At 41.1% G+C, this 16,166-nt stretch overlaps 1 protein-coding gene across 3 annotated transcripts in view; it reads left to right on the forward strand.

Moving 5' to 3' along the window:
* Positions 1-16,166, forward strand: part of HELLS (helicase, lymphoid specific) — a 43,901-nt gene that overhangs the window by 11,386 nt on the left and 16,349 nt on the right. For all 3 annotated transcript variants that reach the window (XM_054035693.1, XM_054035694.1, XM_054035692.1), the window contains exons 3-12: positions 2,660-2,782; positions 4,181-4,240; positions 4,828-4,864; positions 4,976-5,040; positions 5,739-5,780; positions 7,327-7,551; positions 10,046-10,228; positions 10,417-10,560; positions 13,246-13,442; positions 14,079-14,175. In XM_054035693.1, coding sequence (XP_053891668.1) covers positions 2,660-2,782; positions 4,181-4,240; positions 4,828-4,864; positions 4,976-5,040; positions 5,739-5,780; positions 7,327-7,551; positions 10,046-10,228; positions 10,417-10,560; positions 13,246-13,442; positions 14,079-14,175 — 1,173 coding nt within the window. The remainder of the gene's footprint in view (positions 1-2,659; positions 2,783-4,180; positions 4,241-4,827; positions 4,865-4,975; positions 5,041-5,738; positions 5,781-7,326; positions 7,552-10,045; positions 10,229-10,416; positions 10,561-13,245; positions 13,443-14,078; positions 14,176-16,166) is intronic.

Consider the following 16,166-nt stretch of genomic DNA (forward strand, 5'->3'; position numbering starts at 1 on the left):
TGAATGCCAAAAGCAATCTAAAGTTGCTCCTATCCATATCAGACTGCTTGTCAGGCAACTGGGAGTCTTCTTCAGTTAGGAACTTTGTGATTACCTGCACTGCCATCCGCAATGTCTTCATGACAGTGATCAGAGCTTAGGAGAGCAGTTCAGGATCCATCCCTTCACGCAGAGATGGCGGGGCGAACTGCAAACATGGGCCATTGAAAAATGCTGCGAAAGAAAGCTGGAAGCCCATGGAATGCTGGGACAGAAAACAATGCGTCATGGGACATTGCACCCGGTTCCAAGATGCACCATGATCTACTCCACCTTCCTACAAGACCTCGTGGCAGAAGGTGTCCAGCTGGACTGTGGGATAGGTACTCAAGGTGCATTGCTCAAACTGTTGATAAGTGCCCCAATTGTGGATGCGCTCTGCCGACAGAGGGAGCGAGTGTGAACATACAATACCAATTTTTATTATAAAAACGAGGAGTGCGGTGGCATCTTAAAGACTAACAGATTTATTTGGGCATAAGCTTTCGTGGGTAGAAGTGGGTTTTTTTTACCCACGAAAGCTTATGCCCAAATAAATCTGTTAGTCTTTAAGGTGTCACCGCACTCCTCATTGTTTGTTTTTGTGGATACAGACGAACACGGCTACCTCTCTAATTTTTACTATAGAGCTTGTTGAGTGTCGACAAATTCTGTAGTGTAGTCAAGGCCTTGGTCTTTAGGCTTCTTCCCTTGTATTAGCCTTCCCGGAGTTCTTGTGACACACCTTGATAGGAGGACTCTCTGCCCATGCTCTGTTAAGAGACCCTCAATGGGGGATTGAGACTCAAACTCCCTTACTCTTCATTTTCTCTCATTAGAAGCTGAGAGGTTCTAATCTTTTTAGTGCGGTCTGTGTGAACTTATCCAGCCAACAGTCGACCAGTCAAATCATGTTTAAAAACAAGATTTATTAAAGGTGGAGAGAAAATTATAGTAGAATAGCAGAAACAGGGTTTTCATAACATCTAGGCTTAAAGCTAAAAATAGAAAAGGCATTCTCAGTTTATCAATAAAATTAAAAGAAAACTGTACATCTCTTAATCAGTCACCTCACCCTGGCACAGCTTCTCCCTCCTGTGCTTCAAACCCTCTCTTTCTTGATAGCCTGACTGTTGTGGGCTCTTACAAAATAAAAAAAAATCCATCCATCCATCAAGTTCCTCTTCAAGGCTCATCCTATCAGGGCAAAGAGTACATCAGCATTTCCACAAAGTAATGTGTGGTCAGGTGCACTGTCTAGAGGAAATGAGTGAATCTGTTTCCCATACAGTGATTATTGCCCCATCATTCTACTAACATCCTTTCATTTAGTTCTGGAAGATTCCCCACACCTTTCTTCCCTCCCCCACCAGAGAGCTTTTCAAAGGTAGTTGTAGAGCTATCCGGCAGAACGTGGGTTTTAGATATGCTATTTCACCCTCCTTTCAAATGTCTAGTATTTTGACTGCTTAGTGCTAAGCTTTATTCCAGTTCTTTTTTGTTTGGGTTTAGAAAAGTAATTCACAAATCTCATGGCTGAGTTTTTACTATAACTTTACTCTGTATCAAATGCAAATACTACAGCTTCTCTGTTATGCAAGGCACTAAAGATGTTAATTCTAGGCGTATGTGTGACTGACTTGCTCTGCTTGGTAAAGTTAATTTGGGCTCTATCCACATTGTAAGTTAAGATTTGTTTGGAAAGTATAGAGCAGTTATCATTTAAAGGCTGTTTAGTTTACTGAGTATATGGCTAGAAACCTTATGTTGACAAAGTATTTGAAAGCATATTAAAATCTAAGAAATTACACACTGAAAACTGTGTGGGAGAGGAGTTATCTGTCCAAATCCTCTAGGGATACATCTTTTGGTGGTGTGTGGTGTTCATACCCACCCAGCCCACCTCACACGGGTATAAATAGCAGTATAGCTGGTGAGGCACGGCTTAGGCAAGTAAAAAAACACCTGAAGGCAGTGGGTATGTATGCAAGTATATATCATACATGCTCTCTACTCACCCAAGCTGTCTTCCTATCTATATTGCTAGTTTTAGCAGTGTAGTGTCCTGCTGCTTCCCTGCTGCTGGAGCCTTTCCCCTCTGAAAGAAAAGATTTCCCTAGCAGGGAAAGGGTTGGGCTGCTCCCTTCTGTGGAGCCTTTCCCTGCCACAGATGAAAGGTAAAGCCTTCCCCTGCTGCTGGAGCCCTCTCCTACCAAAAGTCAGGACACTGGCAGGAGGGAAAGGCTCTGTCACCTCCCCACTGCTGGAGCATTTCCCCTCCATGGGGAAAGCTCTGGTAGGGAGAGGCAGCTGGGAAAGACCATTGCAACTCTCTGCTGCCAGAGCCCTTCCCTGCTGCCTCCCTTGTACCAGAACCTTTCACGGAGGTGTAGCTACACGCCACAGTGTGGTTGCATCCTGCTTTTCACTGCGTCATGTAGCTGCACATACATGATATGTATGCATGGTGGTGGTGTGTAGTGTAGATGTAGCCTAAGTGTGTAACGATTGGGAGGGAAGGTCTGTATATGTGTAATACAATTGTAGCTGTCTTGTTCAAGATGTACAGAATGGTTTTATTCATTTCAAAAGAGTAAAAGCTGAAATGACTAAAGATATGTTTTCCTTCTTTGTTTGCAAGGCTCGCATGTCCTGGGACAGAGACTCCAGTGAAATGCGCTACAAGAGGCTTCAACATTTGCTTGAAAAAAGCAACATATATTCAAAATTCTTGCTGACCAAAATGGAACAGCAGCAACTGGAGGTAGATGTGTTCTAAGTTTAAATGACAGAATTTTATTTTTTTTTTAATTATTATAGAGCACTGTAAATCCTAGTCTGCACTAGGGAATCTTACAAAAATATTTCCCTCAGTGGGAGCGTCTGATGTCCTTGCCACCTCATTAGTTAAACCCAGATAAAAATGCCAGAAACTATTACAGCCCTATCTATATTATAGCTTCTTCTCAAGTGATTTTTTTTTAAGTTCCTAGTATAGTCACAGCCTTTGCATAACATTGATAGAATTTTAAAAATAAACTGAAGCCGCCCCCAAAGAGCTTCTATTGTATCTAAGGTCCGTGATAACAATAAATCATCAGAATTCTTATTAATGGCATTAGTCTTGGGGGATGTGGAAAAGAGGGAGAGGTCTCTTTTTACAACAAATTGAGAAAATATTTCAAAATAAGAGACAAGATTAAAGAAGGTGGGAAACCAGGCATGAGAGGATGATGATGGAGCAAAGATGTAAAGTAGAACAAGGAGCAAGAGGTGAAGTAAGAGTTGTACAGAATATTTAAGGTTAAGAAATAAGCTTAAACTTGGTACAAAAGGAAAGAGGAAGACAGTGAAGGGATTCAAGGGGATAGATGTGGTCAGCAGTGGGAGAGAGAGCATTGATTTTTGATAGACTACACGGGCTTTTTCCCCCAAATACTGGAGTCTTCAGTCTTTTAAAAAAAAAATCTGATTAGAACAATCTGCAGTTATTACACCTGTATAAATGCATACTCGGAAAGGATATTTTGCTTAACATGTTCCTATTTTAAAACTCCTTGCTTTTATGTATTGCTCCATGTTACATGTACCAAAAAGATCTGTGAGGGATTCTAAGAATTCCTGACTGAAAAGTGAGAATTTTAACAGTGTTTATCTTTTAGAAATCCTAGTTTCTTCAACGTAATCAGAAGACTAATTCCTTTTAAAGACACTGTAGTCAGTTAAATTATCACTTCTGCTGTATTTGGAACAATGCAACGTGTAAAACTGAAAGTGCAGCTACAGATCATGCAAAAATAGATTACAGGGAAGGCGTAACATTTAAGCCATTAGTTTTATGTAAAATAAACACTTAACTAGCTTACAAGCTTCAACTTTTTTTGCGATAAAGCATTTCTGCTATGCAGATTTTCTTTTGATAGAATTTTAAGTATCCAGCAAAAAGCAGTACAAAATAATTCTACTTACCCACTGCCAAACAATTTCAGCTACTTACCAGCTTTCATCTTGGCACCATTTTAAAATATGACTACAAAAGCAAAACCAGTCCCCATCTTACATTGTTAATATAGCACTGTGTGTATTCAGTGTCTATTAGTATTTTTATAATGGATAGATTTATTGCAGCTGTTCTATACAAGTAAGAACTTTGTTTTTTTAGGAGCAGAAAAGGAAAGAGAAATTAGAAAAAAAGAAAGAAATGTTATTAAAAGCGGCAACGGTAAGATGTGTTGGCGGTTTTATACAAATTGCTTCTCTGGGATCTGCATGACAAATACCCTGAAATTGATATAGCAACATGGGTTTCAGAGTAGGCTGTAACTTTTCCTTGATTGGTAAATGTTAAAAGTTAAGTTAGTAGAAAAAAATATTTTTTTTCCAGTCTTTGGCTTTACTCTTGAGTGTATGCACACTGTCATAAAGCCTTTTCCATGTATGTCCATGTCACACAACTGTCCTCTTAAGCAAAGCCATACTTAAACTTTTTTTGAACAGTTGTACCTAGAATGGCTTGATTTTCCAAGGTGGGCCAGGACTTTTTGAAAAACAGTTTTTAGCCCAAACTTTATTCAAGACTACCTGATGGTATATTTTGAGCATGTTATGTTGGACCTTGTTCTAACATCGCTAGATGTTATTTTTAGAAATCTATTTACAGTGTTTGGGAGTAACAGTTTTCAAAAATGATGTCCAACATAGTTACAAACTATGTAAACATGTCAGTGCTGATTATACCTTTCTCTTATCTATCCAAGAGATACTAGAAAATATTTAAGTTGATAATGCTTTTAAATATTCACTTTCTAGAGTCAGAATCTAACTGATGAAAAAGAGGAGAAATCTGGTAGGTTGATCTATCATTAGGTTTTGCTTTTTGTCTATATTTAAGTATAGTTTTATTAATTTTTGATGTCGCTTACCTAGTATTTTGAGCCTATGTGATATTTTCTTATAGCTGTGAAGAAAAAAAGAGGAAGAGAAGATGAAACCTATTACATTTCAGAAGTCATGTCCAAAGAGGTAAGAGTGCATTTTATGTAATTTGCAGCAAATAGAAAAATATTTTCAATACATTAGCATTCCCTTGTGATGTAGCTTCCAGATACTGCTGTCTTATGGTACTGCAGCGTATTATAAACATGCATAGAATTCATTGATGTGCAATTTCAGAGAGGTTATTGACTAAAATGTGGTGGTATGTGATTTCTGCAGCTTATATTATCATCTCTTTAGCATAATCACACACACCTTTGTTAACAAAATGAGGCATTTAAGCAGACTTCCAGAAGGTGTACCTATTTCTTCTCTCCCCAGCGTGTGTGTGTAAAAACGTAAACTTTATTTTGTATTCCCAGCTGTGTGGCCTTGAGCAAGTTATTTAATTTATCTGTGCATGTTCTCCTTATCAGCAAATGAGGATAATACACCTCTACTTCGATATAACGCTACCCGATATAACACAAATTTGGATATAACGCGGTAACGCAGTGCTCCGGGTGGGGGGCGGCTGCGCACTCCAGCGGATCAAAGCAAGTTCGATATAACACGGTTTCTCCTATAATGCGGTAACATTTTTTTGGCTCCTGAGGACAGCGTTCTATCGGGGTAGCACTTTCAGATCCTGGGATTAAAGGTTCTACAAAAATAGATATTGCTATATTAGTTTTTCAAGTTGCTATAAAGCATATTTTACACTGGCATTTTTGTTTTATTTCTAGGAAATCTTGTCAGTGGCCAAAAAAAGCAAAGTAGAAAATCAGGTATGTCCATGCATATTGTTACAACTTAAGTGTACACTGTAAAACCAATTTAAATGTCTCTAATTTCAAAATTCCTCGGTGTATTTTAGATTGTCTTTACCTCATTTTCTGCCCCCATATTTTAATTGTTTATTACTGAAAACCTACTTTTCTAACTATCCATATTTGTTAATCTAAGTTGCACATACCAACATGGAATAAGTGATTTTAAAATAAGTATCTGAAAATAGAATTCTTTATCTTGAAATTTTTTTTATTGGATTATGCCTCCAAACATCTTGCTAAAGAGAGAGGTATACAATGCAGTTTTGCCGCTTGTTCTCTGTATTAAACTGGGAGGAAATGTCTAAAATATGTTAGCTCAATTTCTCTCTTCATTCTAACTGATAAAATAACAAATATGCATTTTTTACATTTATATAGAATAAATACAATTTTAGGAAAAATAAGCACTGGGAACCCTATATAAGATGTATGATTTTTGTCTAACTTGATTTTATTCATGACAAAGTGGTGGTTTTACTTATACATTATGAATGACTTTATGTGGTATATTTTTAAACTTGTTCTGTAAATAAATGGCTAACTGATATATCATTAGGTGCTCTACTAGAAGTTTTAAAAGTATGGGGTTAAATGGTGCACTGATTTAATATTAAGTTCAAGCCTCCAGAAGTTGGAGCCTAAATTTGTCTTGTATTAAATGTGAATTGTTTGATAGTGTAGTGTGAAGCACAAGGGAAACATCTTTGTCTCTCAGAATATAAGTCATATGCTCAGGAAAAACAGAGTGCTGGAGTATCAAATCAGGCTTGCGACATACACATGATAAATTGTTCTAGTTTTGAGAATTGATAAGGTGCAGGATGGTGGGGAGTGGGGTTGGTTGTTCTTATAGGGAATTGAGTGTGTGGGGGGAGCCAACTTCTAGTGGTCACTAGAATTTGTTTAAAAAAGGGAAATAGTTCCATGTGAAATATGCCGTCCTTTGTGTGTCAAGTTTTGAGGTCTGTTCACTTTTATGGATAGCAACTTGGTGTTCAACTTTATCATTTTATTTAGTAAATATTATTGCTTTTAAACTACAAAGAGTTGAAGGATACATTGCCATTGGGTGGTTGAATGTTTTAAATATTACACCTCTACCCCGATATAATGCGACCCGATATAACATGAATTCGAATATAACGCGGTAAAGCAGTGCTCCGGGGGGGGGGGGGCACACTCCAGCAGATCAAAGCAAGTTCGATATAACGTGGTTTCACCTATAACACGGTAAGATTTTTTTGGCTCCCGAGGACAGAGTTGTATTGGGGTAGAGGTGTAATTGGCTAGGTGGCAATATCATCACTGGAAATTTTGTGCTTGAGTCATTGTGTGTGGTCAGCCACACTTTGATTAAATCTGCCTTTATCATTGCAGCTGGATATTGTTTTGCCTAACTGTAACATTGACTTGCAGATTTGCCAGAATTCTCAGCAGCTTGCTGAGTGTTAACTAAGCTTTGCAATGTTTGTACTTAAATTCTCTGAACTTTCTTCTGTAGGATGAAAGCTCTTCTAACAAACTGTGTGCAGAAGACCTACAGAAAAATGGAGATTCTAATAGTGTCATTAAAGATAGGTTGTCGCAAGCTGTACGACATAATGCCAAGCACTTCCTTGATCCAGTACGGAAATTTAACGGGCAGCCAATACCCTTTCAACAGCCAAAGCTTTTTTCAGGAGGTGTTATGAGGTGGTACCAAGTTGAAGGCATGGAATGGCTCAGGGTATGAATCTGTATGTTAGCCTAAATCTTATGTTTATACTTATTTCAACAGAAGATGATATTGCTCATGTTTCAAAGTCTTCCACATTAAGTATATTGGGGGAACAGTGTTTCTTTTGGGTTTGGCACCAAAGCTGTGCAGAGCTGGGTTTTTTTGTTTTGTTTTTTAAGGAACTCTTGGTCCACGTTAGCTTTGGCCTTTCCAGCCCTATGTGGTTGACTGAACTGCAGAAATTGCATGCACGTTCCTTTAAAAGAAGGGCATATGTATGGGGACATTGCCACGTAATGTCTGGGTGAAAGTTTTGAAGGAAAACCGCTTAAAGCCACTCTTCCAATAGGAGTAAAACATGCATATGGGAAGCTGTACTCCGTTTTCTCTGTTACAATGTACTGATATTTCAGGCAGGATTTTCCTTACCTGATTTCAGATGAGCTCTATCTCAAGTGTCAAAAATCAGTGCTTCCATCTTTGTTTTGAAATTATGACTGGCCTGTAAAGGATTTCTAAAACTTAAAATTGGGCTCATACACTTAGTTTTTTAAAGAATATTCAGGCCTCTTTTATACATCATAAAGTTTTTCTTCTTGATTTTTCACTTTAGAAATATCAGGAGTGTCAAGTCTAGTCTTCCCTGCTCTAACTAGAGAATGTCTTGGGGATCTGATGTGTGTTGTGAGCTCTTGCAACCTATTTGGAGAGTTGATATTTTGAATTTTTAACAAAGACTTTTTTTATATAGGGCATTGGAGTTAAATGTATTAAAAGATTTAAATATTCTGACAAAAAGTCTTTCCTCTTTCAACTGCTCATGGTTACAGGGCTAACTGCACCGGTTCCATGTCTGGTCTCTCTAAGTGCACCTCTTCAGGTGCTAGGCCTCTTGCCCGTACCTGTCGCAAGGTGGAATCTTGTGCCGTTTTCCCACTCTTAGACAGGAACCTGAGTATACCAACTGCTTAACATCCAGCAGGTCCAACCCAGCTTCAGGCATGTGTTTCCTCCTTATGGGAACTTGTGACCAATGATATTGACCCAAGAGCCTTCTAAAAAGTGTTTTAAAATCCATTTCTCTCTTGAATATTTGTTCCTATAATTGCTAAATAAAAATAAATAGCCTACATGCACATTCAGTTTCATCTAAATTGTGCACTTCGCTACATATGGAAAGGAAAGTCTGACTTAACAACAAGAACAGAATAGACCCAATTAAGTCCCCTGTAGTCATCACAGGGCATACCTACACTACAGATTTCTGCTGGCACTGTTATGTTGGTCAAGGGTGTGAAGAAGTGTGCCAGCAAATGCCCCTACTGTAGCCACAGGTACACTGGCAAAACTGTGCTTTTTCATGTTATAGCTTATTTCTCTTGGGCTAGGAGGTTGGAAGAAGCTTTACTGAAAAAATTGCAGTTTTTCTGGTATAAGTTGTGTACACTCTAGGAGCACACTTTGTCTGTATGGTATAATAGTATATCTATACTACCAAAGCACTCCTAGTGTAGATGTGGCCATAGGTCTTGTCTACCCTGAAAGAGACTAACTTTCTAATATTTAAAAAACAAACAAACAACCCCTCTCCCAGCTTTTCTTTAAATCTTTTCCACTGACTTTTATCCATCAAAGAAGCTTAAAAGGATACAAGCGCAAGTTTTTCCCTCTGATTGTTTTTGGCTCAGACTTAAAGGTAACAATGTGCTGATTTTAGAAAGCAGATGATAAAGGCTAGTTGGCTAAAACATCAATGTAACTACACCTCTACCCCGATATAATGAGCCAAAATATCTTACTGCGTTATATCGAACTTGCTTTGATCCGCTGGAGCGTGCAGCCCCCCCCCCCCCCCATCCGAGTGCTGCTTTACCACATTATATCCGAATTCGTGTTATATCGGGGTAGAGGTGTATGTAGGGAGATTCCTACTTCTGTGCAGAAGCATGACATTACAATTATGCAGCTGGTTTTTTGTTAGCTATGTCTCTGTATTTGTTTAACTTGTAAAGCATATTTATTCATGGAGCAAGCGTTCACTCTTAAAATTTATTTTAATATTGAACGCTAAAGTGTCTGAATATGAAATACTCAAAATGACCAAGCAGAATTTTTACCAAACTTTATAAAAAATTACCTTTTAGTTTAGAAACCAGCATGAAAAATGTCAACAGAAAATTTCTAGTGAGGTTATCATATCACTTAGGGATAAGCGTTCAGTTAAGGGCATACAGATACCTGATATGTGTCCAAGTTCTTGCACTTTCACAAGGCCAGTTGGCCACCTAACCTGCCACATGTATACGTAAATATTTGACTGGCACATGCATACAGTCCTTTGTATCTAAGTTAGGCAAGTAGAAATTTTATTCATCTAACTCTGAAAATATGCGTATGGGAAGAGATTGATAGCAGGAGCCAAATGGTGAATGCAGTCATAGGTGTTTATATTCACCTGGATGTCTAGTGCTTATTAGGCATATGTATCTTTCTGTGTATGCAGATGCTTTGGGAAAATGGCATTAATGGCATTTTGGCTGATGAAATGGGACTGGGAAAGACAATCCAATGTATTGCTACAATAGCACTGATGGTAGAGAGAGGAGTCCCTGGACCATTCTTAGTATGTGGTCCCTTGTCTACTCTTCCTAACTGGATGTCCGAGTTCAAGAGATTCACTCCAAAGGTAAAAAGTATTTTCTTTTTAGTGTTTTAGAAGAGCAAATTATTTCATTCTCATAACTGTTTTGATTTGGAACTTGTTCTATATGTATTGTAACCACAGTGGTAGTTCTTACTATAAAATGTGATTACTATAAAATGTGTGGGTTCTTGATTGCTACTTATTAATGGAAGTATAAAAACTCCTTTTAGATTCCCATAATGCTGTATCATGGAGCCCAGCAGGAACGTCGTAAATTGGTTCAAAAAATTCACAGGCGAGAAGGTTCACTGCAAATTCATCCTGTGGTCATTACCTCGTTTGAAATAGCCATGAGGGACAGAAATGCCTTGCAGGTACGCAGTGCACCTTCACAGGTGGAATGCCTCAGTATCTCTAATATAGCTTACAACAGTGCTTTCTACTGCTGTAGAAACTTCAAACGTTTTTTCTGCTGGGTAGCAGTGTCACACCGTAACAGTTAGAGCTGCTTTTATCAGTTTCTAAGTGCACTGTTCCCTCAGTGTCTAGAGCCCTGGATTGGCATATTTAGTAACTTCCTGAAAAAAGTAGAATGCATTACCCAAAATGGGTTGTGGACAATGGTAGGGAAATTACAGTAAGAAGGCAAGCATAGTCATTGGCCTGAAGCAAACTTGTCCTAAGTGATCTCTCAACAGATGGACAAAAATTGGTTGTTTAAAGGGGAGGTGGTTGTGACGGGTTCCCACTCGTGTGCCACCTGGAACTGGGGTACCACTGAGCTGCCTGGGCTCCCTCTCTCACTGTGCTGCTGTGACAAGCTGCAGACCCCCTCCCAGTCCTACACTTCCACCAGCATTCACACAGGTAGGAACACATCCAGCTGCAGTTACAGGCAGGCTCTCTGATCAGCCACTGCATGAAGCAACAGTAGAAAGTCTACAGCCAAAGTAATTCAGCTCCCCAGGCACACACTCCCTCTGGAGTATAAGCCCAAAATTATACCATCTTGCACTGCATAGGCATTTGTACAGTATAAGCTCATAGCGTCTTTTCTCCTCCGTCCGCCCCCCCCCCCCCCCACACACACACGTGGAGAGGAATATGCAACAGCCTTTGCCCCTTGAGCTATGATTTCCCATGCATTTTGTTCAAATGCACTGGTTTAGATAAAGCAAAAACAAGTTTATTAACTACAAAAGATAGATTATAAGGGATAGGAAACAGATCTAAGCAGATTACCTAGCAAATAAACAAAACACAAACTAAGTTTAATATATTATAAGATTAGATATGAATTAACAGTTTCTCACCCTGAGAGATGATACAAGCAGGCTTGCAGATTCTTAAGGAACAAGCTGCACTTGCTTTACAGCTTGAAATCTCCAAGTCTTTCATACATGTCTAGAAATCCTTTTAGCCTGTGTCCAGCACGTCCCCCAGCTCAGTCTTTGTTCCTCAGGAGTTTTCTTGTGTGGGGAGTGAAGAGAAACAGATGATGTCACTCCTTATATAGCTTTAACATATGGTGGGAACCCTTTGTCCCAAAGCTCAGCTTGTGGAAAAATACTGGCATCCCAAGATGGAGTCCAGAGTCATGTGACCTGGTCACAGGCCCTTGCATACATTACTGAGGGCTGGTCAATACGACGATGTTGTCAACAAAACTTTTGTCTTTCAAGGGTACTTTAAAAAGCCCACCCCGTGAAAGACAAAAGTTTTGCTGACGTAAGTGGCAGTGTGAATGCGGCTTTGTTAGCAGGAGCCCTCTCCTGCGACAAAGCTAACACTGCTTGTGAGGTTGGAAATATTTTGTCGATAAAAGTGCCTACAAAACACCAACAGAGCGTTTACACACGCTGAATTTTAGCAACAAGGAGACAGCCTTGTCGCTAAAAGCTGCATAGTGTAGACAAGCCCTGAGTCATAGCAGCCATTAATTACAGGCTGCCTGGAACCTTCAGATGATGAAGTTCTTCTACGGTCCATTGTCTTTGATGGGCCATCGGCACTGTCTGACTTCATTGTTGTACCTGAAAGACTGGCTGTGGGTGTTTTCCAGAGTAAGCCCATTTGAAATACAGATCCCTAGTCAGTATTCATAACTTCATATACAAAAATGTTACATGCATACAAATAGGATAATCATATTCAGCAAATCATAACTTTTTCAATGAAACCCCACATGACTTATATTGTACAAAATGCATCATAATTATGCCATAATCATATATATATATAGTAATATTACTGTGAAGAATATGGGGTGCAGTGTCAGAGTGGGTTGTGGAGTAGAATTTGTATTTAGTACAGTATATTGGAGTGGTCACTTAAGACAGGAGGTTGCTTAATAATGGTCATCTCTGCTTTTGCTGTAGAGTCAAGGAAGGAGCATTCCTGGTGCAACACATTTTTCTATATCCAGCTTAATAACATTTCAGTTCTACATCAGTTTTTGCACTCCTGAATAATATAAACTATAAAATATTACAGAAAGTACATTAAAAACGTTAAGGTTGCAAAGTCAACAGTTAGGAAGTGCCAGAATTAAGGTTTCCTGTTGCTCAAGCATGGTCTTCACGGAGTATGCACGAACTGAGACTTTTCCACGGCTTATAACATGGCCAAATTTGGGGTGGGTTTTTATGGATATTTAGAAAGACACTTCACTGACACATAGGTCAGTCCTTGCCGATTTTAACTCCCTGCTCCACTAGAGCTCAGATAAAGTCACATGAATTTAAAATATTTTTGTTAGCCTTGTTCTTGGAAACAACTTGGAGTGTTGTGGGTGAAATTACACACACACACACACACACACAGCCTTCCCCACTCCCCCCAAAAGTCCAGCCTGAGGTAGATTCTAGGCATGGGAAATTTTAGCCTAAACAGTTGAAGTTTGGCAAAGTTATAAGCAAATGACGATAGGGTCTTATAATTGGGAGTGTTGGGCAGCCATAATAGGGAGTTCTACTAGTCCTGTCGGTAATATGTATTTTGATTGTGGCAAAGATCACATTCCTTGAAATGCTAGGTGACCTCTTCTTTTCTTTCTGTAGCATTGCTTCTGGAAGTATCTGATAGTGGATGAAGGACATAGGATTAAGAACATGAACTGTCGTCTTATCAGGGAATTAAAACGGTTTAATGCTGACAATAAACTTCTGTTAACTGGTACTCCCTTACAAAACAACTTGGCTGAACTCTGGTCACTACTTAACTTCCTGCTGCCAGATGTATTTGATGACTTGAAAAGGTAGGCCATGGTCTATTGGCCCAGACTGTTTGTGTGTGTTCTGCATGAGCTACTCAGAACTAATGCCCTGCATCATTACAACTATCCATCTGTTTATTTGAGTTGGATAAATTGATAAGTTATCACACAGTGATTGGAATCATCTTTGTTCAGTGATGGAGGGGCTTGAATGACTTCTCCCTTCCTCAAGTGACTTTTTTTTTTTTTTTCCTGAAGTTGCTTCCACAGAGAGGGAAACAATTTTTATATCTCAGCCAGTGAGCAAAAATTAAAATCCTCTGAGCCAAGCAGCAAGCATTAAGTTTTCCTTCATGACTACCTGTCACATCACAGTGCCAAAAAACAACTTGAATTCAGTGCTAAGCTGGAAAGAGGTTGCAAAGGTCTAGTTCTACAGCAGAAATAATGTTATTTTGTATAACAAATTGCACTGTGCTTTTCAACTAACATTTCTATTTATTATAATTCAGTTTACAATTGTCTGGCCTTAGATAAAAGAAAATGCTTGTTTTAATTCTACCCATTGTACATCTTTCATACATAAGGTGCTTTAGAAACTTATTTGGAGTTTGACACACATTCAGATAACAATAACGTATATGAAATAACTCAAATTTGTTTTGTCTCTGTCTCTAGCTTTGAGTCCTGGTTTGACATTACAAGCATTACAGAAATTGCTGAAGATATTGTTGCTAAAGAAAGGGAGCAGAACATCTTACACATGTTGCACCAGGTCTGGGTTCTTGATGATTTTGCTGTTCTTGTTTTAAAGTTTTATTGCACCTTTAATCCTGAGCATATTATTAGAACAGATTTCTTCTTTAGAGTTGATCATAACACAACTTCTTCGGGTGATTGCTCATGTGTATTCCACAATAGGTGTGCGTGCTCGCCACGTGCACCGGTGCCGGAAGTTTTTCCCCTAGCAGTACCCATAGGGGGAGCACCCTCCACGACCCCTGGAATGGCAACTACCTGGCGTGGTATAAGGGGAGCTGCGTGCTCCTACCACCCTCAGTTCCTTCTTGCCGCCAGTGAAGGTGTGTCGGAACGGCTCTGCTCCAGCTTTGCAGTAGTTTGTCCCCAGAACTGTTCGTTCGTTCAACGTTAGTACCTGTAGTTAGTTAGCTTTTTAGTTAGTTTAGTTAATCAGTGAGCCCGGGCCAGGGCATGCCCCACACCCCGGGGTTTAAGTCATGTGGCTCTTGCAGGCGTTCTGTGCCAAGGAATGACCCGCAACGCAGACTGTTTGTGCTGCTTGAGAGAAACCCATATCAGTGAAAGTTACAAAATTTGCAAGTTGTTTAAGCCTCGGACCAAAAGAGGACATTAGGCTCCGGGCCATCCTGATGGAGTTGGCACTGACCCCGATTCCAGCACGCCGCTCCGAACCAGTACCCGGCACTGCGGTGTCAGTACGCAGTGACCCTCCAGTACCATCGACCAGTCGGCACCATTTCCCGTCCATGGGGCACGCCAAGAGGGCCATGAAGACTCCCTCTTCACAGCGGCACCGAGGGAAATCTGGGACAGAGGATAGGCCCATGTCGGGCAGTCCTCAATCGCCACAAGGCCCCAGGCCTCCGACTCAAGCTGAGCGGAGTAGCCTGGTCCCTTTGGAACAGGCCTCTTCGGATGTCTGGATGCCTTCTACGTCTGAAGCCCTCCAGGCAGCCTGGGACGTCATGTCCATGACTGTGCCTGGAGCCCAACCGATGTCAGTCCCGCGCTCCAGAGGCAAACCGCCCCTGGGATCCCCAAAGCCGCCTCCAGCCTGGTACTCGTCTCAGTCGAGGGAACATTCCTGACGCCGATCACTGCCCAGCGACTGCTCGGGGCAGAGTCCACATGGATTGCCCTCAATGCTGACCAGACTGTCTGGCTGCGTTCCATCCGTTCAGGACTTGCGGCACCGCTTGTCCTCAAGGAGCGAATATCGACGTGTCCGCGGTGGGTGTTGCTGTCGGCCCTTGTCTCGGAGAGGATACCACAGTTGGTCATGACACTATTGTCGACGCAGTTCCCACTCGGACTCCTGCTCCAAGTCTCCGCCAAGACATCGCAGCCCCGGGCATCAATTGCTGGCATCTCGCCATCGCGGGTCTGCCTGTCGAGGCCGTTTGTGAAGCAGCTATTACCATCGGTACCAGTCCTCAACGTCGAGATCACGGTCCCATGGCCGTCGTAGATCCTGGCACCGCCACTCCTCCCGGTCCAGGGACAGCAGCGGATCTTACGCCAGCCCAGTATCCATCTGTAGCCGTCCCTCGGTGAGCCAGGCCAGACAGCCGGTCCCGCCGGTGCCATAGCAGATGCAGTGGCACCGAGCGTTGTGGCCGGCCGAATGGTACCAGTGGTCACCATGGCCTCCGGTGGAGCCCCCGGTGGGGGCTCTCTCGGTGGCTGGAGCTTCGGAAGCACCATCGGCCTCCCTCTCATGTCCCACCGACTCTTTCCTCGGGGGTCTAATGTCCTCTGCACCGTGCCCGGAGTCCGACCAGCTGGTGGACCCTCCAGTGCTGGCTGACACCCAGAGCGCCGCACCGGCCTCTTCGCCCAACCCGGAGGAGGTGATTGCAGCCCCTCCCCCCTGTGTCCTGCAGGAAGACTCGAGGGCCCACCAAGAATTCTTAAAGAAGGTGGCAGCATTACCATTATAAGGATTTCTCAGTATTTTAGTATGTCCCAAATCGTCACAAAGACATGCCTATTCCCAAGATGTAT

Source organism: Malaclemys terrapin, chromosome 7 (genome assembly GCF_027887155.1).
Source record: "Malaclemys terrapin pileata isolate rMalTer1 chromosome 7, rMalTer1.hap1, whole genome shotgun sequence".
Taxonomy (NCBI): domain Eukaryota; kingdom Metazoa; phylum Chordata; order Testudines; family Emydidae; genus Malaclemys; species Malaclemys terrapin.